The 24,550-nt window shown below is 42.4% G+C and overlaps 1 protein-coding gene across 14 annotated transcripts in view; it reads left to right on the plus strand.

Moving 5' to 3' along the window:
- The window catches only part of MCF2L2 (MCF.2 cell line derived transforming sequence-like 2), a 261,068-nt gene that overhangs the window by 211,968 nt on the left and 24,550 nt on the right, over nucleotides 1–24,550 (plus strand). For 7 of the 14 annotated variants that reach the window (XM_066347779.1, XM_066347777.1, XM_066347778.1 and 4 more), the window contains 4 exons: nucleotides 2,694–2,819; nucleotides 12,543–12,758; nucleotides 13,879–13,971; nucleotides 14,549–14,627. In XM_066347779.1, coding sequence (XP_066203876.1) covers nucleotides 2,694–2,819; nucleotides 12,543–12,758; nucleotides 13,879–13,971; nucleotides 14,549–14,627 — 514 coding nt within the window. Of the gene's footprint in view, nucleotides 1–2,693; nucleotides 2,820–12,542; nucleotides 12,759–13,043; nucleotides 13,347–13,878; nucleotides 13,972–14,548; nucleotides 14,628–24,550 lie in introns of those variants that run through there. The other 7 variants (XM_066347783.1, XM_066347786.1, XM_066347787.1 and 4 more) reach the window with 3 other exon arrangements.

Here is a 24,550-nt window from a genome sequence, read left to right on the forward strand (position 1 = left end):
TCCGTGGGTGTGAGGCTTTATGACAATTTTGTTTTCCTTGCTTAAAATTGCTATTGTCTAAATTATGTAAAATTGTATGTATTTCATAATTCATAATCAGGAAAAAACAAAAAATTAAACGCAATTTCAAAGTGGGGATTTGTAGCAGGATAAGTGGTAACATTTTCTTTCTTTCATATAAAAATGTTTTAACAGCAATACAAATAAGAATGTGTAAAATGCATACATAAAAGACTGAAGTAAAGATGATAAAATCTCTACTTTGGTTTTCCTGCATAGCAGAATGAATGATTTATATTTATTTATTTGTTTATCTAATTTGTGTACATCATGTCCTGTTGTCCTCCAAGAGTGTGTCTATGTGTGAGCATGCATGTCTCTAAGACAGTCAAGTTTCTCTTGGAGGAAATGGTGGCCTACCAAGTTAGGAAGAAATCTGTGGCTTAGCAATAGAGTTTCTTAAATTTCCTATTAAATATTCTGGTTTTATCAAGAAAAACCTAAGACATGTGTCTCAAGATTAGCAGTCATTTGCATACCTTCTCAGTTCAGGATGTGTGGTGGGGACCCCTTGATACTGGAAGCTCAAGACACAGGAAATAGCTTTATGGTCTGGAGCAAGGGGAGCTAGCCTGAGCTAGAGTGGGTTAGTAATGTTTGTAAGGCTTTTTCTGAGCCCTACAGTACCAGTATAAAACTAGGAAGGAAAGAGAATAGAAACAGTTGAGTCTCTAAAAAGAAACTGAGTTATAAGTGTTAGGTAAAGAGGAAGATGACTAGTATAAGAACTTTTAATCCACTACTGATGATGTTATATATGTGATGATGTTATATATTATATATATAAAGTCAGGTGAGGGTCTACTGTCTTTCACCAGGACTAGAGCATATTTATTGTGAGGAAGAAGGTAAGAATCCATAGCAAATTGTTCAGTGGAGACAGTGCTCTGCTCCATTCATCAGCGCTGTCACTTGTATCTTTGACCTAAAAATGCTAGTGTCCAGCCTGGCCAGTGGTGGCACAGTAGTGGTGGATGCTGGTCCCTGGTTCAAAACCCTGAGGTGGCCGATTTGACCACAGCAATCAGCTTGAGTGTGGGGTTACTGGCTTGAAGCCCAAGGTCACTGGCTTGAGCCCAAGATTGCTGAATTCAGGGTCTGGATGCGTGGTGTTCTACAACTCATGAGTAATATGAACATGAAATTGTGTCCCCTGTTGGTAATCTGAGAGACTCACAATTTGACAAGTGTCCACAATTTCAAAAAGGGAAGTTTTAGATGGTGGACCCAGGAAACTGAAACATGAACATTATTGACTGTTAGTTACATTGCAGATCAATTATTAAAGAGTGATTTACAAGCAATGAGTAATAAGCAGTGATATTTAGGTGCTTACAGTGGTTCCTGACATGATTCGCAGTCCTAAGGTGTCAGATATTTTTTGCCACCAGCAGGCAGGGTGTGCCAGAATTGGTTCTGCGACCGCTGTGGCTAATTTGGCTTTAGATTGTGCGGGTGGCGTCCAGTGAGTGCCCAAGGTGCTGGCCTGAGTAACGGCTCACTGGCTCACCTTGAGTCCCCCTGTCAATACGAGAAGCAACCAATGAGCAGCTAAAGTGAAGCAACTATGAGTTGATGCTTCTCGCGTTCTCTCTTCCATCTCTCTTTTCTTCTCTCTCTCTAATAAATAAAAAACAAAACAAAAACAAATATGCTAATCTCCAGTACTTCTGCAGAGATTAAGGAAATCGATACACAATGCTTCACTGACATCATGCAGTCGAGGACAAGGAGGCGCAGCAAAGAGCAATCTGTTCTTTGGTGTAGAAACTGATGTGTTTAAAAAAATGGAAGAAATCAAAATCTTTTTGTTTGCACTTACTAAATTACATACATATGCTATGTAAGTAGCAGGAGAATAAAATACTGAGAACCTAAGCAGAGGCCTTTCAAGCTGAAACAGTCATTCCAATTCCATCCTGAGTGTTACAGTGTAATAACTGAGACATCCGTGTTGTGACTTAGCAGATCTAGCTTTTCCTCGTAACGCTGCGTGTTTATGTTTGGGAGCACAGGCCTGGCTGGCATCTTTAAAGGCAGGTGCAGGCGGGAGGGCGGGGGGGGGGGGAGGAGGGGCACAGCTGCAGGAGAGTCCAAGTGGCAAACGAAACCACTGCAGCGTTTACACGTAAATCATTAGTCAACCTCCACATGGCAGCCCAGTCTTTGTCTCGACAGGTGTTTTAAAAATAGTCACCTCTAGGGTGGTTTTAAGTATAATTTTATCCGTGGGAGTAAGACTTTCCCATTAAATGTAGGAATATGATACTCAGATTGCACTTTTCCATAGGCCCTAGGAATGGATGTGTAAAAAAGGAACAGCCAATTTAAAGGGTTTTTTTTTTTCATGCTTTAAAAAAGCTCAGTGTGTTTCTTAAGAGGAATATAATGCCCATGGTTTTATGAACTTCACTCTTCATTAGGACAATCTACGGAAGTGTGGTTGATGATGAACCAGCAAATATCTGCAGCCATCATTCTCTGGGAGCAGGGAGACGACAGATAGGCTTCCCCACCTTCTCAGATGCTTCGTGTTGGTTCGACCTGTGGCTGCTTATCTCTGTCCTGTTTTCCTTCTTCACTTGGTAGATGGTTTACATTTTGATTTCCAACAAGGCATTTGGTTTCCACAGGAGAAGTCAAAGAGGACCAGGGATTCCGCATTCTCAGCTGAACTACAGCAGGCTTTGGACATGATGGAGGATTTGATCAAGTCCTGTGAACTGGCCGTGGACCTGGCAGCAGTCACTGGATGTCCGGTATGTTACGCTCCATAGCAGCTGTTGGAAACTCACGTGAGAGGCAGGCTCCATGTAACAAAGGTAGGAGATGCTGTGGTGAAGTCAAAGAAATGATTTACGGTAAAGGAATTTGACTCTGGGGCAAGTAGCCTACATCAATCGGCAAACCTGTGCTACGAGATTCCAAGCAGCCCCTCGGTGTTCTCAGGAGTCTTGAGTTGCATTCCCCGTGATCCAGGCTGACCCGTGCTCTGGAAATGCCCAGCACTCAGCAGTCAAATCTCCATGGCAGGGGAGACTGCTAAAAGAGTAATTTATTTTGACTCATGGCACTATTGAAATAGTAAACAATTTCCCTTCTTGACTCAGATTTTCTCCATGAAGATTACTCTGAAAATGGGTCCTAAGTGAAAGTCTCAGCCCGTTTACACCACAGAAGCCAGAGAGGCTGACAGGCCTCTATTGTACATCCCTGAAGCCACACGGTTGAAGGAGCATACCAGGAGCGGCAATGCGGGGAGCTGGGCCATCTCGAGTCCCGCGCTGCTGTTAGCCCGGAGCAGGCCCGTCCCCGGCGCCCCCGGCCAGCCCTCCTTGGTAGCTGTGCGACCGACCGCTTGGGCCTGGAACATAAGTAGTGTTCAACTGGCTTTTGCTGCGCAGTCCTCTAGCTTTTAGCAGATGTATTCATTTTCTGTCGTCATAACAAATCACCACGAACTTGGTGGCTTAGAACAGCACTCATTTATCATCTTACAGTTCCATGGGGCAGAAGTACAGCACAGTCTCACCAGGGGCTAAAATCAAGGTGTCGGCCTTCCTGTTTGGAGGCTCTAGGAGACAATCCACTCCTTGTCTTTTCCATTAAAACAAAACAAAACAGACCCCAACATTTTTTGGCTGCCGACCACCGCCTCCACTTCAAAGCCAGCAACGAGATGAGTTCTGGAATGATTGCATCACTCTGATCTTTTCTTCTTTCTGCTACTCTTCCACTTTTTAAGGACTCTTGTGATTACACTGGACCCACCCAGATAGTGCATGATAATCTCCCCATCTCAAAGTGAGCTGGTTAACGATTCTAATTCCATCTGCAATCATTCATGAGCATGCGCCCTGGCATTCTCTCAGATTCCAGGGATTGGGGTGTGGACCACTTTGGGAAGCTATTATCTGTTTACCTTATAGGGATCAAGCATTCTGAGAATTACATTTCATACACTTTCCTTCTCTCTCTCTCTTTTTCCTTTTCCTTTTCCTTTTTACCTGGTTATAACATACTGCTTATTGAGGTCTGGGCAGATGAAATGACCTTTCTTATCTTTCTTGTCATGAATCAAACCATGAAAATTAATTAGGGACAAAAATTGTGATTTTTAAAAATGTGCCACCCCCTGATATTTCTCTGGCCAGCATCTTGGAAACAGGTTTGCTGGGCAGTGATGTTGTTACTGTCTCCTGGGACTCCAGAGTGCTCTCTGTTTACTCCTGATGCATGATTCAGCAGGGTGTTCATGAACCACAGGGAGCGAGAGGAGATCAGGTTCTTGGTAATAATTTTTTTTTCTTTGGCTAAGGACAGTCAAGGAAGCAATTTGTTTAACCATTTTGTGACACGTTTTGGTTATTTCCTTTTTATCTTTGAACATGTGTCAGCCACTCCTATTAGAGATCCTATAGCCTGAATCAAATAAATGTTACACAGAGCAGGAAACTCCCAGCTATTATTCTGAGTATAACAAAGGAGGAGGAAGTCATGAAAAAAGAATTATTAAAATGTGAGTAAACAGCGATCTATACTAATTTCATACCAGACAACTTGTGTGCAAATCAGATGAACCAGTTTATAGAATTTTAGAGATTTTACACCAATTACAAAAAATCTTTTTTTCTCCATGAGTCCTCAGAATTGCACCTTCGACATACACTCTATGGCAGGGGTCCCCAAACTACGGCCCGGCCCGCGGGCTACATGCGGCCCCCTGAGGCCATTTATCCGGCCCCCGCCGCACTTCCGGAAGGGGCACCTCTTTCATTGGTGGTCAGTGAGAGGAGCATAGTTCCCATTGAAATACTGGTCAGTTTGTTGATTTAAATTTACTTGTTCTTTATTTTAAATATTGTATTTGTTCCCATTTTGTTTTTTTTACTTTAAAATAAGATATGTGCAGTGTGCATAGGGATTTGTTCATAGTTTTTTTTTATAGTCCGGCCCTCCAATGGTCTGAGGGACAGTGAACTGGCCCCCTGTGTAAAAAGTTTGGGGACCCCTGCTCTATGGTTCCTTTTTGGCTAAAACTAACTTGCTTTACATCTTGTACATTAACTAATTTATCCTGAAAGTTTTGTATAATTCTGTTGAATTATAGAGGAGCAGGTATTGGAATTTTCAGCTTTCTGGTTCAGCAACAGGTCTGTGGAAAGAAAAGCTAACTCGCCCGAGATCACGTGGCCGTCAGCTCATCAGCTCGCTCCGTTTCTTGGCTCTCTGCCCTCCCTAGCCACAGGGCCATCCTCACTGCACATTCCTCAGCTGATTCTGTTTGGAGTTTATTAACGATTTCACTACTACAACTCAGGTCTAATGGTCCTGAGACGCATTGCCTGAGGTTTGCAGAGCTTTGCCATGAGGTGTTAAAGGTGAAGGAACGAAATGGCACTTCAGTGGATGAATTCATAATTAACACAGCTAGGAAGACTTTTCTTCTGACATTTACATTTCCTCCTTGTATAGGCTCAGTTCTTGGTTTAATTTAATCACAAAAACCTTTTGAAGTTTTATTTCTAAAAGAAAAGTTGCTTTGTGGAACACTGAGGTTTAATTTATTTCCCTTCTTTTGCCCTGTTTTCAATCTAATGTATAATTTAGAGTCCTTGTAAATCCTGACTTGCCAGGAACACGTTCCAGAGTTGAATAGTGAAGGCTGAATGAAACATTTTAATTTTCTGGAACAAATTTATATGATTTACTGAAGGAAGTATTGTTTATTGCAAGTTTATTGTGGGCTAGGCCCAGGTATTTTATTTCTATTTTACTTCCCCACTTTCCTCACCGTCATGTTGGCTACAAAGATAAGACTGAGTAAACAATCTTAGTGACCCGATGGCCTCGCCTTGCCCATCTCCCCGCCCTCATGACACCTCTAAGTGCCGTAACTGAGGATTAAATGTATTGAAGGTACCTAGCACTGTGCCTGGCACCCGTGGGTGCTAATGCCGCGATTGCCCAGGCTGGAGGGGGAGGGAAGGCTCCCCTTTGCTTCTGGTGATTGTCACCCAATTGCCATCCCGGCCTGTCCGTCCCACAGCTTCTGCTTTTCACTTCTGGACCAGGCTTCATGCTGACCCATTTATCCAGATGTTTCCTGCTTCTCTGTGCAAGACATATCAATCCATAGCTGTCACGGTGCTGTCCCTGCCAGGAATGAGAACCTGGCACCTAGAAGAGGTCTTCTGGAGGCTGGCTTCCTGGTCTCTCTCAGCCAGAGTCGCCCTGTGGCCCATGGGGTCCCAGTCACCCTTCTCGTGTCACAGCTCTCACAAAATGTCTACACATGACAATGGTAGCATTTACTAGTTTATTTTTGCCATCATTTCCCATATGGAGGACGACTTTTCACTTGCACATTTGTTTGGGGTGGCCCTAGTCTATCTCCGAGCTCACGTCCATCCGATTCTTCAACATACCAAAGCAAGGGCCACACCATTACCTCACTGGTAGAAAAACCAGTGTTGGTTGGGTGTGTATTCATTTCCTGGAGCTGCCATAACAACACAACATGAACTGGGTGGCTTAAAACCACAGAATTTGTTTTCTCACAGTTCTGGTGGCTAGAAGTCCAAAATTAAGGTGTTGGCACAACCGTACTTCCTCTGGAGTCTCTTCCTCCTCACTCCTCTCCTGGCTTCCAGTAGCTTCTGACAGTGCTTGGCATTCCTTGGCTTGTAGCTGCATCCCTCCCATGTCTGCCCTGTCTTCATGTGACTGTCTTCTATGTGTATGTCTCTGTGTCTGTTTCTTCTTCTCATAAGGACACTGGCCTGTAGGTGAGAGCCCACCTTAACCCAGTATGACTTCATTTGAACTGCATAATTACATCTGAGATCTTATTTTCAATAGGGTCACAATCTAAGATCCCAAGTGGACATGCGTTTTGGGGAGAGATGCTGTTCAACCCAGTACGGGGGCATCACTGCCTTACCTCCATCATAGTGCTGGGCACAGCTTCTCCCCAGGCACTTACTAAATAACAATAAATGAATAAATACAGTGTGTCCGTAAAGTCATGGTGCACTTTTGACCGGTCACAGGAAAGCAACAAAAGATGATAGAAATGTGAAATCTGCACCAAATAAAAGGGAAACCCTCCCAGGTTCTGTAGGATGATGTGGCAGCATGTGCGCATGCGCAGATGATGATGTAACACCGTGTATATACAGTGGAGCAGCCCACGGCCATGCCCGTCGAGATGTGGACGGTACAGAGGAAAGTTCAGTGTGTTCTGTGGCTCGCTAAATTTGAATCCGTGACCAAAGTGCAATGTGAATATCGCCGCATTTATAATGAAGCACCACCACATAGGAATAACATTACTCGGTGGGATAAGCAGTTGAAGGAAACCGGCAGTTTGGTGGGGAAACCCCGTTCTGGTAGGACATCAGTCAGTGACGAGTCTGTAGAGCAGGGGTCCCCAAACTACGGCCTGCGGGCCGCATGCGGCCCCTTGAGGCCATTTATCCCCCCCCCCCCGCCGCACACCAGGAAGGGGCACCTCTTTCATTGGTGGTCAGTGAGAGGAGCATAGTTCCCATTGAAATACTGGTCAGTTTGTTGATTTAAGTTTACTTGTTCTCTATTTTAAATACTGTATTCGTTCCCATTTTGTTTTTTTACTTTAAAATAAGATATGTGTAGTGTGCATGGGGATTTGTTCATAGTTTTTTTATAGTCCGGCCCTCCAACAGTCTGAGGGACAGTGAACTGGCCCCCTGTGTAAAAAGTTTGGGGACCCCTGCTGTAGAGGCTATACAGATAGCTACCTAAGGAGCCCTAAAAAATCTGTGCGTGAGCCCACATCAAACTGCACTGAATAGATATGAAACTGGGAGAGTTTTCCTTTTATTTGGTGCAGATTTCACATTTCTATCGTCTTTTGTTGCTTTCCTGTGACTGGTCAAAAGTGCACCATGACTTTATGGACACACTGTACTTGCTAAGGGACAAATATTGGCAAGAGATTGTGCACATGGCCTCTGGCTTTGGGACCAATGACAATCTGATTGGAAAGATAGGATATACATGTTGAAAAGATGGCCCTGCTTATCCTTGGTCCTGCTCTGAGGATTCCCCTTGCCTGCTTCCCTATGGTGGTGAGTGACCTCCACACAGGCACACTTCCTGGCTGTTTAATCCTATCAGAAACATGGTTCTGAGAGTTTGTGCAAGACGACCTGAAGGATACACAGCCCATCCGTTTGGGCTGGACTCAGATCCAGCGAAGGCCTCCAGGGACCTCCAGTGATGACAGACTTACTGGAAAGGCAGAAGCTCGGACAGGGCCCAGCTCGCAGAGGCGGGAACTGGATGATTCCAGGATCCCCAGCAGGACTAAGGCCATGGCCCGAGAGGGAGCTGGGCTTCTCACCTGTGTGCTCTGCCTGAATGTGCAGGTACAACTGCACACCTGCTGTCCTCTCCCCGCAGCACCCACTGACTGGTTCCTTCTGTGTCTTTCCCTCTTCCTCATGGTTTGTGGTGACTCAGCTTCACCGCTCTGCTTCCTTACTGCTCATTGTACCACCTGTGTGCAGAGAAAGCCTCTCCCAGCCACCACTCCTACCGCTCACTGCCTCCTCCTCAGGCCTCAGTTGAAACAAGGATCAGATTGGCCATCTGGCATCTTTGCTGCACCAGGCCTCTGTGGTCAGGGGCTAGCACCTCACTGGTGTCACAACCTTTGGTCAGTTGCCTCCCAAGATGCGAACAGTTGTGCCTACAGGTGGGTGAGGAGCCAAGTGCAGAGGTGACAAGGGACAACACCGCTCTCCATGTTTGCCTCCTCAGTGGGGCTGTTTTTCTACGGCCACGCCCTGGGCAGACATCTTAGCTGGCATTGCCCAGCCCTCTACAGGTCATGAGAGTGACACCTGGACTTGTTCTCCGCGCCCCCATTGTTCTGGCTTCTATTAGAATGGCTTTTACAGCTGCGCCTAGGAAGTGGTAGCTCCACATTCACCAAATGTGTTCATAGAAACAGCTTTACCTACAGTCCATCCATCTGTCTATTCTGGGATGGGCTTAAGGATGTGCTCAGTATTTAACTTAGTGACCCTTTATGAGGTCCCATGGGAGAAATTTCTCACGTCTTATCAACAGGAATCCATGCTTTTCCTGAACAACTGGTCTAAGTATGTCTTCAGACTTAAGGGTTCATATCACTCACTGTGTTTCCCTGTGTGCTGCCTCCAAGGTCAGAGGTGGGTCTGCAGCTAGTTTACATGGTTTTATGGTATGAGTTTTCTGTACATCTTCACCATTTAATTTTTTCTTCTTTAAAGTTTTCTATTCATTTGAGAGAGAGAGGCATTAACTTAGTTGTGCACTCATTGGTTGCTTCTCAAATGTGCCCTGACCAGGGATCAGACCCACGATTACAGCATGCCAGGATGATACTCTATCCACTGAACCACCCAACCAGGGCTAATCCTTTTTCTTTCTTTACCCTAATTTCCTTTTATTTTCTGTCTTCCCATAATATATGTACTTTATAAGATATATTAAAATTTTTATTTTTATTTTAATTTATTTATTCATTTTAGAGAGGAGAGAGAGTGAGAGAGAGAGAAAAAGAGAGAGAGAGAGAGAAAGAAGGAGCAGGAAGCATCAACTCCCATATGTGCCTTGACCAGGCAAGCCCGGGGTTTTGAACTGGCGACTTCAGCATTCCAGGTCGATGCTTTACCCACTGCGCCACCATAGGTCAGGCAAGAGATATCAAAATTTTTTAAATGAGGTAGAGTATAAATACGTTTTTCAATAGAAACTATTGATTACAGTTGTTCATGTGGCAAATAGTAAGCATTTACTTTGGCCAGTTGCCTTGACTCAAACACATTTCTTATACTATTTATGTCTGTATAGTACAGATTGAATGGGTTGAAAGCAGATAGCAATCAGTGAGGGCTGGAGTGGTTACATTGGCATGACTCCTTGAAGGATTAGGATTGTGTGAAATACTTCTCAAGGCTCCTATGGACCCATCCATCAATCTGTCCTGGAGCCTGTATGACCTAAAACAGGACCACAATGTATTTAGGAAAAAAGGCCTTAGAACTGGGCTCTTTATTGCTCCAGGAGGAGTTAACACATGCAAATTTTACAAAGCAAAAAGAAAAAATTAGCACATAAAATATGTTACGGACTCTACAGGGGATCCTTGGGTTACGGCACAGTTCTGTTCCCACAACAATGACATAACTCAAATATTGGTGTAAGTCAAAACACACCCTAGCAAAAGGCACTTACCTATTTTAACACAGTTGTAAAATTATAATCTAGAACATAAAAATACAACTAAGCCACAGAAAAAGAATACTGCATATACTTCTGCTGTGCACAACCAAACTAATTTGCCCACATAGTCCATAAGTACAATGCTGAGTGACCCCTTGCTCAAGCCAGTGACCTTGGGCTCAAGCTGGTGATCTGTGCTTAAACCAGATGAGCCCACACTCAAGCCAACAACCTCGGGGTTTTGAACCTGGGTCCTCTATGTGCCAGTCCGATGCTATCCACTGTGCCTCTGCCTGGTCAGGCATGTCTCAATATTTTTAAAGTTTTTATAAGTGTGAGAGTCATAAACTCAAATGTCATATGTTGAGACTGTCGTAACCTGTATAGAAGTGACTTGAGTTTATTACTCGTGAATTTTAAAAATATATTCATTTTAGAGAGAAGAGAGAGAAGGAGTGAGAAGGTGGGAGGGGAGCATCAGGAAGCATCAACTCCCATATGTGCCTTGACCAGGCAAGCCCAGGGTTTCGAACTGTTGACCTCAGCATTCCAGGTCAGTGCTTTATCCATTGCACCACCACAGGTCAGGCTCGTGAATTTTTATTTCAGAATTTCGGGAGTACAATTTTTTTAAAAGAACATAGTCACAGTTTTTTAAATATAAACAATCGATTGTACAAATGCCTCATCGATTATACATAATGTACATAGTTCTACTATTCATAAACAGAGATTGTAGAGATTTAGCTCAGCTAGATATAACTCACGGAAATTATTCTGTCTGGTTCTGTTCAAATGATTTTCCCTTTTGCTATTTTGATTCAAGGAAATAAATTCTTGATTATCTGCTTTAAGTGATGTAAGTTTTGAAAAGTATCACATTCCTAGCTCACGTCACTCCACTACCCGGTAGAGAGAACTCAGAGGAGGCAGGAATACTGCATTAGTACTGTGAACTTTCTATGAGGAAGGTGGGCTTACTGGTGGAGAGAGAGGCATCATAGTGTGTGTGCTAGAGCCACACAGGCTTAAAAATAATTGTCATTTGAGATTATCTTTACATGGTTCACTCACTCTGAAAAACTCAGGGTTGAGATAATTACCATTTCCATTACAATGTTATGAAGATTAGGTCATATTAAACTTTCTCCTTTCAGAACAAATCTCATGATCTCAGGTTCTCATATACATAAAGCAGCTGTTAGGATACAGAAGGAATGCATGGATTATTAAAGAGTCAGGATGCACCCCTGGCCAGGTGGGCTCAGTTGGTTAGAATGTTGTCTCAATTTGCCAAGGTTGTAGGTTTGATTTCCTGTCAGGCACATACAAGAATGAATCAATGTGTGCATAAATAAGTGGAATAACAACTCGATGTTTCTCTCTGTCTTCCTCTCTCCCTTCCTTTCTCTCTCTACAATTAGTAATTTTTAAAAAATATCCAGACCCTTTCTGGTTGGCTCAGTGGATAGAGCACTGGCCTGGAGTGTGGACATCCGGTTTTGATTACTGGTCAGGGCACACAGGAGAAGCATCCATCTGATTCTCTTCCTCACCCTCTTACCCTTCTCTCCTCTTCCTCTCCTGCAACCAGTGGCTTTACTGGTCCAAGCATCAGCCCTGGGTGCTGAGGATAGCTCAGTTGTTCCAAGCATTGGCCTCAGGAGCTGAGAATGGCTCAGCTGATTCTAGCATTGGCCCCAGACGGGTTGCTGGATGGATCCCGGTCAGGGCACATGTGGGAGTCTGTCTCAGTATCTCCCCTCCTCTCACTTAAAATAAATAAATAAACAAACAAACAAACAGACAGACAAAAATTAAAAAGAGATCCATGATGCAGCCAAATTTCTGACTCTCATAAACATAATTCAAAGGTTAATTTCTAGCCCTTGTTAAGCACTGTCATGTAGCAGAAACAAAGAGGAACAAATGGAATCCTACTAGTTAAAATTAATTACAAGACAAAATATTAGAGTACCAATATCTTTAGTTCCAGTATATCTAATATGTAGTATATTTATTACCTTACACTGCCGAACTAGTTCCTTATATGCTGAAGCTTACAAAATTGTAGTTTTGATGTAGTGACAAATTAGCCTCAGTGGCAATTTTAAGATTGTAAACTTCCAATAAACATGATTTATAATTTCAAAACCGACTCCTAAGAGTTCTTTCCCTGTCAGATTAATTTAACAGCTTTGTGTTGTGTGTGTCTGTGATTCTAAAAGGATGACATCAGAAAACTGGGCAAGCTGTTGATGCATGGCTCTTTCAACGTCTGGACAATGCACACGGACCGTTATAAGATGAAGGATTTTATTCGATTTAAGCCCAGCCAGAGGCAAATCTATCTATTTGAAAGGGGAATAGTGTTCTGTAAGATACGGATGGAGCCCAGCGACCAGGGCCTATCTCCTCATTACAGCTTTAAGAAGTCTATGAAGGTAAAGGGGTCCAATTACACCTGGGAGTCATCACACCCTTTGGAGAGAGATATAGTTATCCTTACTTTATAGATGGAGAACTGTAGCTTAGAGAGATGAGGTTAACTTGCCAGATGCCACACAACAGAGCTGGAATCCACACCCAGGTCTGACTCCAGAGTCAGGGCTTACAGTCAGTCACTAGCCAGGGCCCGGGATGGAATAGAGGTGATTTTGTGCTCAGCAGAGAAAAGGGACTGTAATTCAGCCTGTCTGGACAAACTAAAAAGTACCCTTTTCTTCCAGGCAGAGGAGTGAAAGACTTGGTCATTAGACCGTGGACTGAATTTCTTCTTCCACTTGCTCTTCTGCATACCAGTGTGGGCAGTATCCTGATCCTGGGGTCCAGGAACCCAAGTCCACAGCCACTGTTGCCTGTATAAGGAAATGTTTCATAGCTAGTGATGAGACACACCCATTCCCACACACACATTTGTGTTCTTGTGATTAAAGTTGTTCATTTACTTATAGTAGCTTTTGTGAATGTTTCTTAATGGATGGTAATTCACTCACTATGATGTAGAGATTGGTGAAATGCAAAGGTGTTCAGGGAGATTGGGGGCTGTAGCTCTAAGTATGGAAAGAATTAGTCTGTGTCATCCCCTAAAGAGACGAGGCAGATGTGACACTGTACCAGGTTATGTTTTATGCTCCTTGAGGCCATTAAGGGAGGACAGCAGAACACTTGGAAGGACTATGGAAGAAGAGGCATAGCAGTGGTAGAAAGGATTAGGGTGGCTCAGCGATTTTCAACCAATGTGCCTCAAGAATTTTTAAAACATGTAATACCTGACTAGTTAGTCAGGGGCACTGACTTCTTTTCCCTTAGATTGTCAAATAAAAAAATAGCCAACAATAGCTGTCTAGTGTGAGTGAATCAAAATTATACCTTTTTTTTTTTTTGGTCAGGTTGGCAAAAAATACTTTTCTGTATGTGTGTGTGGTGTGCCACAAAATTTTAGTAATTAGTTCACGCGTGCCATGAGATGAAAGTGGTTGAAAATCGCTGGGGTAGCTGATAGTGACAATTTTGAAATCAGAAAACAACAGTATAGAAAAGTTTCTTCTTTCTTTACAACAGTTGCTGACACTTTCAATTCACCAGCTCGAAAGGGGGAGCAACAGGAAGTTTGAAATTGCCAACCGAAACGGGCTGGAGAAGTACATCGTGCAGGTAAAGCTCAGGTCTCCCCGCAGCTGTCGCCAGGACTTGACAAGTGTTTTCTGTTTCATTATTCTTTTTCTTTTTTTTTTTTTTTTTTTTTTTTTTTCATTTTTCTGAAGCTGGAAACGGGGAGAGACAGTCAGACAGACTCCCGCATGCGCCCGACCGGGATCCACCCGGCACGCCCACCAGGGGCTACGTTCTGCCCACCAGGGGGCGATAATCTGCCCATCCTGGGGGTCGCCATGTTGCGACCAGAGCCACTCTAGCGCCTGAGGCAGAGGCCACAGAGCCATCCCCAGCGCCCGGGCCATCTTTGCTCCAATGGAGCCTTGGCTGCGGGAGGGGAAGAGAGAGACAGAGAGGAAAGCGTGGCGGAGGGGTGGAGAAGCAAATGGGCGCTTCTCCTGTGTGCCCTGGCCGGGAATCGAACCCGGGTCCTCCGCACGCTAGGCCGACGCTCTACCACTGAGCCAACCGGCCAGGGCCTGTTTCATTATTCTAAAGTCACCCAGAGAACAAAAGCCCTGTGCCATCAATACTCCAGGTGATCTGACACTCAGTATTTTTTCATCTGTAATTGCAGGCAGCTTCAAAAGAAATCAGAGATTGTTGGTTTTCGGAAATAAGTAAACTATTGATGGAACAACAGGGCAATAATAAAGGTAGGGTTAACTCTTTTGATTTAGTCTGGAGAATTACAGTTTCTAACTTTGCGGTGGGTATGCAGATTGGGGATATTGTTAGAGAAAATGGTTGGCCAGGAAAATAACTGTGGTCACATTTGTGTGGTGCCTGGAAGCACCTGTGCTTGCTTAGACTGTGTGGGGGTTTTTGTGGCTGTGTGTGGGTGTGGCCCTTTTAGCTATGTTTCCCTCACATACCTAATTGCCAGGAGCAACTTTCACAGATCCCAAAGCCACTCAAGAAAATGTTAATAAAAATTTAAATGACCAATACAACTTTCAGAAGCTGTACTACTTTTTTTTTTACGGTGAAATATAATTAATATAAAGTAAAATTTGCTCTCTTAAACTGTAGTTTTTGGGGTTTTAGCCTATTCATGAGGTTGTGTAACCATTACCAATATCTAATTCCAGAATATTTTTGTCATCCCTCCACCCAGTGAAACCTTGTACCATTAACAACCGTTCCCACCCCCTGCCTCCTCCCAGCCCCTGGCAACCAGTGACCTACCTTCTGTGTCTACGGACTTTCTTATTCTGGACATTTTACATATGTGGAAAATGTAGTTCTTTATGTCTAGGTTCAGTGTTCCGTGTTGTAGCATGAATAAGTACTTTATTTTTTCATAGGTGAATAATAGTGCATTGTATGGATATATCATATTTGTTTATCCATTCACCTGTTTGGTGAATATTTGAGTTATTTCCACTTTTTGGATACTGTATGGTGAATAATGCTGCTATAGAAACTTGTGTACAAGTTTTTGTGTGGTCCTATGTACCAATTTTCTGGAGTATACATGCTGGGCTATATGGTAACTCTACCTTAACTTTCTGAGGAAGTTGCACATTGTTTTCCAAAGCAATGTATGAGGGTTCCATTTTCTCCTCTTCTTCACTAACACTTGTTATTGTTCTTTTATTATAATTATTATCATCATCATTATTATTAGAGCCATGCTGGTGGGTGTGAAGTGATAGCACATTATAGTTTTGATTTGCATTTCCCTAATGCTAGTGGTGTTTATCTTTTCATGTGCTTATTGTCCACTTGTATACTTTCTTAGAAGAGATGTTACTTCTTTGCCCATTTTTATTTTTTTTTAAGACTTTGTTCATTTTAGAGAGGAGAGAGAAAGAAAAGGGGGAGAAGCAGGAAGCATCAACTCTCATATGTGCCTTGACCGAGCAAGCCAGGGATTTTGAACTGGCGACCTCAGTATTCCAGGTCGACGCTTTATCCACTGTGCCACCACAGGTCAGGTGTTTGCCCATTTTAAAATTAGGTTATTTGTCTTTTATGGTTGAGTTGTAAACATTCCTTACATATTCTGGATCCTAAACTCTTACCAGATATCTGGTTTGCAAATCTTTTCTTCTATTCTTTGAGATGTCTTTTCTTTTTTTTTTTTTAATTCAGTAAGAGGAGGGGAGGCAGAGATAGATTCCCGCATGCGCCCCAACCGGGATCCACCTGGCAAGTCCACTAGGGGGCTTTTCAGTTTCTTAATGATATCTTTTGAAGCATGAAGTATTTCTTTTTTATTTTTTTAGTGAGAGAAAGAGAGCAAGAGACAAAGTAGAGGGACAGTCAGGGATAGACAGACAGGAAGGGAGAGAGATGAGAAGCATCAACTTGCAGTTGCGGCACTTTAGTTGTTCATCAATTGCTTTCTCATGTGTGCCTTGACCCAGAGGCTCCAGTTGAGATAGTGATCCCATGCTCAAGCCAGTGACCTTGGTCTCAAGCCAGAGACCTTGGGCTTCAAGCCAGAGACCTTTGGGCTCAAGCCAGCGACCATGGGGTCATGTCTATAATCCCATGCTCAAGTCGGTGACTCCATGCTCAAGCTGGTGAGCCTCTGCTCAAGCCAGATGAGCCCGTGCTCGAGCCAATGACCCCAGGGTTTCGAATGTGGGTCCTCAGTGTCCCAGGTCGAGGACCACTGCAGCACTGCCTGGTCAAGCCAAAGTTTTTCATTTTGATGAAGTCTAATATATCTCTTTTTTTGTTGGTTGCTTGTGTTTTAGTGTCATATCTAAGATACCATTGTTTACTTCAAGGTCATGAGGATTTACACCTATGCTTTCTTCTGAGAAACTATATGGTTTTAATTCATACTTGTAGGACTTTGATTCATTTTGAGTTAATTTTTGTATATGGTGTGAATTAGGGGTCTAACTTCACTCTTGTATGTGGATATCCTGTTGGATAGCCTTAACCATTTCTTCAAAAGGCCAGTCACCCCTCTCCCCCGAATTGTCTTGGTAGTTATTATAGACTCAAGTTCCATAACAATGTTTGTGTCCTGCCCCAAATTCACATGTTGAAATTCTACCTGCCAATGCCATGGTAGTAGGAAATGAAGTCTTTGGGGGCTAATTAGGAGTAGATGACATCGTGAGGGTGAAGTGCCCATGAATGGGATCAGTGCTCTTATTAATGCCATGGGAGGGCTTGCTTCCTCTCTCTGCTCTCTGCATGTGAGTATACAATGAGAAGTTAGCAGTCTGCAATGCGGAGAAGGATCTTCACTCAATGATATTGGCACGCTGGTCTCAGACATCCAACTTCCAGAACTGAACTGTGAGAAATAAATTTCTATTGTTTTTTTTTTAATTTAATTTTATTTTTCCAAAGCTGGAAACGGGAAGGCAGTCAGACAGACTCCTGCATGCGCCCGACTGGGATCCACTCGGCATGCCCACCAGGGGGCGATGCTCTGCCCATCTTGGGGCGTCACTCTGCCGCAATCAGAGCCATTCTAGCGCCTGAGGCAGAGGCCACAGAGCCATCCTCAGCGCCCGGGCAAACTTTGCTCCAGTGGAACCTTGGCTGCAGGAGGGGAAGAGAGAGACAGAGAGGAAGGAGAGGGGGAGGGGTGGAGAAGCAGATGGGCGCTTCTCCTGTGTGCCCTGGCCAGGAATTGAACCCAGGACTCCTGCACACCAGGCCGATGCTCCACCACTGAGCCAACTGGCCAGGGCCTAAATTTCTATTGTTTATAAGTCACCCAGTCTACAATACTTTATTATAGTAGCCCAAACTAAGAAACACCCTTGTTGAAAGTCAATTGGCCATATATATAATATTTTTGGTGACAGTCTTTCTTTAAGCACTTAGAATATGTCATTTCACTTTATTGTGGCTTCTGTGGTTTCTAATATGAAGTCACCTATCAGTTGTATTAGTTTTTGCATGTGACAAATTTTACTTCTGCTGCTTTCCAGATTTTTTGTTTTTTTGAGACAGTTTGATTATTACACTGGGGAACAAAATTTTTGTTGCATCCACAAAAACACTTGTTCTTACTTAATTTGAGTGTGTTGATCTCAAATCTTACATTAGTTTTTCTCTGTAAATTACAGTTTGTTTGTAATTCAAGATTTTAGGTTTTCATCTTATTGTAAATTTTCAACATTTAGTTTAACATAATGAAGTAGAATGTCTTCTTGGGCATCATCTTTGTGAAAATATAATAATTTATATAATGCAGTGAATACACTAATACACTAAAAGATATGATTGCATCAGAATTTGTCTATAATTTCAAAACAGAACATATTAAAACACTTATTTTCATCATAAAATTTGTGTAAAACTTATTTAAATTCTATTCAGGCAAAATGTATTTGTAGCTCTTGCGTTTGTGTACTTGTTGAGGACAATCTCGTTTGATGCTCCAGCAGTAGTCTGCTCATCACTAACAATGCCAAGATTTTCATGAAACTTATCAAGTTGACTGTTCAGGAAGTAAATTTTTTTTTTTTTTTTGTATTTTTCTGAAGTTGGAAATGGGGAGGCAGTCAGACTCCCGCATGCACCCGACTGGGATCCACCCACACGCCTACCAGGGGGCGATGCTCTGCCCATCCGGGACGTCACTCTGTTGCGACCAGAGCCATTCTAGCATCTGAGGCAGAGGCCATAGAGCCATCCCCAGTGCCTGGGCCAACTTTTTGCTGCAATGGAGCCTCAGCTGCGGGAGGGGAAGAGAGAGACAGAGAGGAAGGAGAGGGGGAGGGGTGGAGAAGCAGATGGGTGCTTCTCCTGTGTACCCTGGCCGGGAATCGAATCCAGGACTCCCGCACACCAGTCCGATGCTCTACCACTGAGCCAACCGGCCAGGGCCTAGGAAGTAAATCTTTTTTTTTTTTTGTATTTTTCTGAAGCTGGAAACGGGGAGGCAGTCAGACAGACTCCCGCATGCACCCGACCGGGATCCACCTGGCACGCCCACCAGGGGGCGATGCTCTGCCCATGCTGGGCGTCGCTCTGTTGCGACCAGAGCCATTCTAGCGCCTGAGGCAGAGGCCATGGAGCCATCCCCAGTGCCCGGGCCATCTTTGCTCCAATGGAGTCTTGGCTGCGGGAGGGGAAGAGAGAGACAGAGAGGAAGGAGAGGGGGAGGGGTGCAGAAGCAGATGGGCGCTTCTCCTGTGTGCCCTGGCCAGGAATTGAACCCGGGACTTCCACACGCCAGGCCGACGCTCTACCACTGAGCCAACCGACCAGGGCCAGAAGTAAATCTTAACGCTCATGTTACATCCAATGTCGCGGAAAGCCAACAGCATCCTTTGAACCAGAAGTTCATAGTTTTCTGCTTTTTTGTTGCCAAGGAAGTTCTTTGTAACTGCCACAAAAGACTGCCATGCTGCTTTCTCCTCCTTATTCATCTTCCTGGCAAATTCTTTGTCACGGATGAGGGTTTGAATTTGAGGTCCATCGAATACACCTGTTTTTATCTTCTCTAAAGACAAGGCAGGAAAAGCAGAAATAATATGTTGAAAGTATTCACTTTCTCTATTCAAAGCCTGAACAAACTGCTTCATTAAGCCAAGTTTGATGTGAAGTGAGGGAAAAATGATCCTGTCTTGATTAACTACAGGTTCATTCACAATATTTTGCATCCCTACTTCCAGAGCTTCACGTTTCGGCCACTCCTTCTGTGTCCAGTGTTTCTCCTGAGCTCGGCTGTCCCATAAACATAGAAAGCAAGGATACTTCGTGAAACCTCTCTGTTGGCCTAGCAGGAAATTTACCATTTTAAGATCCACACAAATAATCCAGTTATGCTCCTCATACTTCAGTAAGTCGAGGACAATTTTTATGTCATTATAATCTTCTCGCAGATGAGTTGAATAACCAATTGGAACCGCTGCATAAACATTACCATTGTATAAGAGAACACATTTCAGACTCTGCTTAGAGCTGTCAAGAAATAGCCACCATTCTGTTGGACTGTAAGTGGTAACACCTAGCTGGCTGAGAAGACTACTGATATCATGACAGTAAACAAAGTGTTTGTCTTCAGAAAAAAAGTCCACAAAAATTTGTTCACGCTTCCTGAAATGGGATACTTTAGCTGACCAGTGAAGTACATTCTTTTCTTGAAGCCTAGAGGCTAATAACTCAGCTGCTTTCTTTGATAGGCCCAAATCTCTTACTAAGTCATTCAATTTGGGTTGGCTAAACTGCTGAGGGGTTAATGACTGCTTGGCATCAGAAGAATACCCTTCAGATTCTACAACCATTTCCTCATGCATCTTATCAAAATACACTTGATCACCATGTTCACTTTCTTAGTCCTTAGAAGAAATAAAACCATTGAAAACTGGAACCGGGAGTGTCTCAGAGTGTGGGATAGGTCGTATTGCTGAAGGAAAATTAGGATATGCGATCATATGCCATTTTTTTTGCCGATGCCCTTTGTATGGATCAGACAGAAATAACAGTCACTGCTGTGGTCCTTAGGTTCACACCAAACCATGGGAATACCAAAAGGCATTCTTTTGCGTTTTCCTTTTGTCCAGTCATGAAGCATTTCCTCACAATTATGACACACAGTATGAGGAGCCCAATTCTTGACTTGATTGCCAAAGGGAACTTGAAAATATGTCTAGATGTGGATCTCTTTGAGTTTATAGTTCTTGGAGTTTATAGATAATCTTGGATGTGTAGATTAATGCTTTTTATCAAATTTGGGAAGTCCTCTGGAGATTTTTTTCTTTTAATATTTTTTCAGCCTCCTTGTTTTGCTCTTATTCTTTTGAGACTCTCATTATATGTATTTGATATGCTTGATGGTGTCCGATGGGTCTTTAAGGATCTACTTATATTATTTCTCTTATTTCCCTCTTCCTCAAACTGGATAGTGTCTTTTATTTTTTATTCTTATGTTTAATTTTTATTCTTGAATGTAAAGGTCTTTTTAAAAATGTAGAGTCGATATACAATATTATATTAGTTTCAGGTGTATAACAGTGTGAGATTTCACTATGTATACTTTACAAAGTGATCACCACCAAAAGTCCACTATCCATCTGTCACTGTACAAAGTTATTTCTGTGATATTATTGACTGTATTTCCTATGCTGTACTTTACATCCCTGTGACTTATTTATAATTATAACTGCATTAATCTCTTAATCCCCTTCACCTTTTGCCCAAACAACCACTGCCCAACCCTCTGGCAACCATCAGTTTTTCTGTATCTAAGAGTCTGTATGTTTTGTTTGTTCATTTGTTTAGCTTTTTAGATTCCACACATAAGTTAAATGATACAGTATTTGTCTTTCTCAGACTTCACTCAGCATAATACCCTCTAGGTCTATCCATGTTGTTGCAAATCGCACAAGATTTCATGTTTTCTCATGCCTAAGTGGTATCTGTGTGTGTGTGTGTTTCATCAATTGAATTCTAATATTTCTTTCAGGTAATGTTACTAGGATTAAGAAATACTAGTGTCGTGTGGAAAATCTATTTCCTATCATTTATACTGACAGTGCTTTTTGTGCTCGGTAGGAAATATTATACAAATATGAAAAGATAAGCTTTGTCTTCAGAGACTTAGCAGGAATGCAACCATTTTGTATTCTTTCTGTATCTTCTTTGATCTGCAGGTGGTCAGGAGGATGTTGGGTATGCGTCATATGGAAAAAGATAAACTAAGAAGTGTGATTGGAAAATCACCACATCGGTTTTCTGTCACAAGAACTAAGTGACACAGTTCTTCATTTAAACTGTAGGCCTCTGCCAGGAAATAGCAACAAGATTGTATAATGAATTTTAATTTATAAAAAAATAAGATAGGAATAAACTGACTTATATTTGCTTTTAAACTATTAATACTGTACTAAATATATGCTATAGTAATTGAGTTTGAATGCTAGAGGTATAAAACATAAAGTCTTAACACACCTAATAGAAAAAAGTACATGTTTTTCCCAGAAACAGCATTCTAGTCACAAGATTGTTCTAGAAATCCTTATTCCCTAGACCAGTGTTTCACAAAGGGTTGTTTACAAATGTGGATCCGTGGATCCTACCCTAGAACTGTGGTTAATGCCTAGGAATATACAATTTAGCTTTTTAAGTTTCTGGACAGAGATCTTAAACTACTGTTTTTAAAACAGCTTTACTGATGTATAATTGACATAATAAACTTTACAGTTTATTTAAAGTATACAGTTTGATAAGTTTTGACATATGTACAAACCTCTGAAAGCATCAACACAATCAAGATGATGAACGCCACTATCACTCCAAAAAGTTTCCTTATGCTTTTTTTAATTAACCTTTCTCCTGCCCCCCCTCCACTGCTTTTCAGATAATCATTGATCTTACTGTCACTATAGATTAGTTTGAATTTTCTAGAATTTCATAAAGAGAATCATACAGCATGTACCTTTTTGGTTGGTTTCTCTCACTCAGCCTACTTATTTTGAGATTCATGCATTTACTTAGTGTAACAATAGTAAAGCACTTTTTATTACTGTGTAGATATCCCAATTTCTTTATTCATTTACCTTTTAATGAACATTTGGTTTGATTCCACTTTGGGGTAGTTTGAACAATACGTTTTCATTTCTCTTGGGGAAATACTTAAAAGTATAATGGTTAGGCCATGTGGCAGGTGCATGTTTAATTTTTAAGAAATAGCTAACCTGTTTTCTTATACAGTATTGTCACAGCAATGTATGAGGGTTTCACCTGCTCCATATCCTCACCGACACTTGGCATTGCCAGTCTTTTTAACTTGAAGCTATGTGTATAGTGGTTTGTCATTGAGGTCTTAATTTGTTTTCCCTAGTGAATAATGGTTGAGCATTTTTTCATGTGCTTTTTTTTTTTTTAACAGAGACAAAGAGAGAGTCAGAGAGCAAGATAGACAGGGACAGACAGACAGGAACGGAGAGATGAGAAGCATCAATTATTAGTTTTTTGTTGTGCATTGCGACACCTTAGTTGTTCATTGATTGCTTTCTCATATGTGCCTCGACTATGGGCCTTCAGCAGAACGAGTAACCCCTTGCTTGAGCCAGCAACGTTGGGTGAGCTTTTGCTCAAACCAGATGAGCCCACGCTCAAGCTGGCGACCTTGGGGTCTCGAACCTGGGTCCTTCCGCATCCCAGTCCGACGCTCCATCCACTGCGCCACCACCTGGTCAGGTTCATGTGCTTCTTTGCCATTTATATATCTTCTTTCGTGAAGTGTCCACTCAAATCTTTTGCTCATTTTTTCCATTATTGAGTTTTGAGAAGTTTTTTTGTATCCTAGATACAAGTCCTTTATTAGATAAAATCTTTGCAAATATTTTCTTTAAGTATGTAGCTTATCTTTTCATTTCCTTAAGAGTACCTTTTGAAGAGCAGAAGATTTTGATTTTGATGAAATCCAATTTAAAAAAATGTATGGATCATTTTTGATGTTGTACCCAAGAAATCTTTGTCTAACTGTCACAAAGATTTTCTCCTGTGTTTTCTCCTAGGAGTTTTATAGTTTGAGATTTACATTTAAATCTCTCATCCGCTTTGAGGCTTTTTTTTGTTTTGTTTTTGGTGTATGATGTGAAATGTGACTGAAGTTCAGTTTTTTTCTTATTGATGTCCAGTTGTTCCATTACCGTTTATTTCTCCAGCTGGCTTTCTATAAGCGCACCTGTTTCTGGATGCTCTGTTTGGTTCCATGGATCTATTTGTCATCTTGGCAGCCATACCTTACTATCTTAATTACTGTAAGTTTATAATAAGTCTTAACATCAGATCATTTGAGCTTTGCAACTTTGTTTTTTCCTTTAAAAGTTGTTTTGGCTATTCTATATCCTTTACATCTCTGTATATGTTTTAGAATTAGCTCATCAATTTCTACAAAAAAAAATGCCGCTGAGATTTTTAGTTGAGATTGGGTAAAATCTATAGATCAGTTTGGTAAGAACTGGCATGCTAACAATATTGAGCTTAATCCACAATTTAGATTTTTTAATTTATTGATTTTTAGAGAGAGAGGAGTGAGAGAGAGAGAGAGACAGAGAAGGGGGAAGGAGCAGGAAGCATCAACTCCCATATGTGCCTTGACCAGGCAAGCCCAGGGCTTTGAACCGGTGACCTCAGCATTTCCAGGTTGACGCTTTATCCACTGTGCCACCACAGGTCAGGCCACAATTTAGATTTTAACTGCATTGCCCTCCCCTGCACTGCACAAAAAGACACATGTTTCATATGAGGACATGGCATTTATTCTGTTAACGGTTTAGAAACACATTTCTCAAGTCTTCATCAAGTCCTAGCACTATGCTCACTAGGGTGACAGGATGGAAAAACCTAGCTAAGGAGCAGCACCAGAACCTAGCATGTAGTTCAGATTGAAGAAGGAAACAACCCGAGTTAACTGAAAGACAGACTCAGAGGTGTGATCCCAGCCCCCCCCCCTTTTTTTGCATTTTTCCTAAGCTGGAAACGGGGAGGCAGTCAGACAGACTCCCGCATGTGCCCGACTGGATCCACCCGGCATCCCCACCAGGGGGCGATGCTCTGCCCATCTGGGGTATCGCTCTTTTGCAACCAGAGCCATTCTAGCGCCTGAGGCAGAGGCCACAGAGCCATCCTCAGCGCCCGGGCC

The sequence above is a fragment of the Saccopteryx leptura genome, chromosome 8 (genome assembly GCF_036850995.1).
Source record: "Saccopteryx leptura isolate mSacLep1 chromosome 8, mSacLep1_pri_phased_curated, whole genome shotgun sequence".
NCBI lineage: Eukaryota > Metazoa > Chordata > Mammalia > Chiroptera > Emballonuridae > Saccopteryx > Saccopteryx leptura.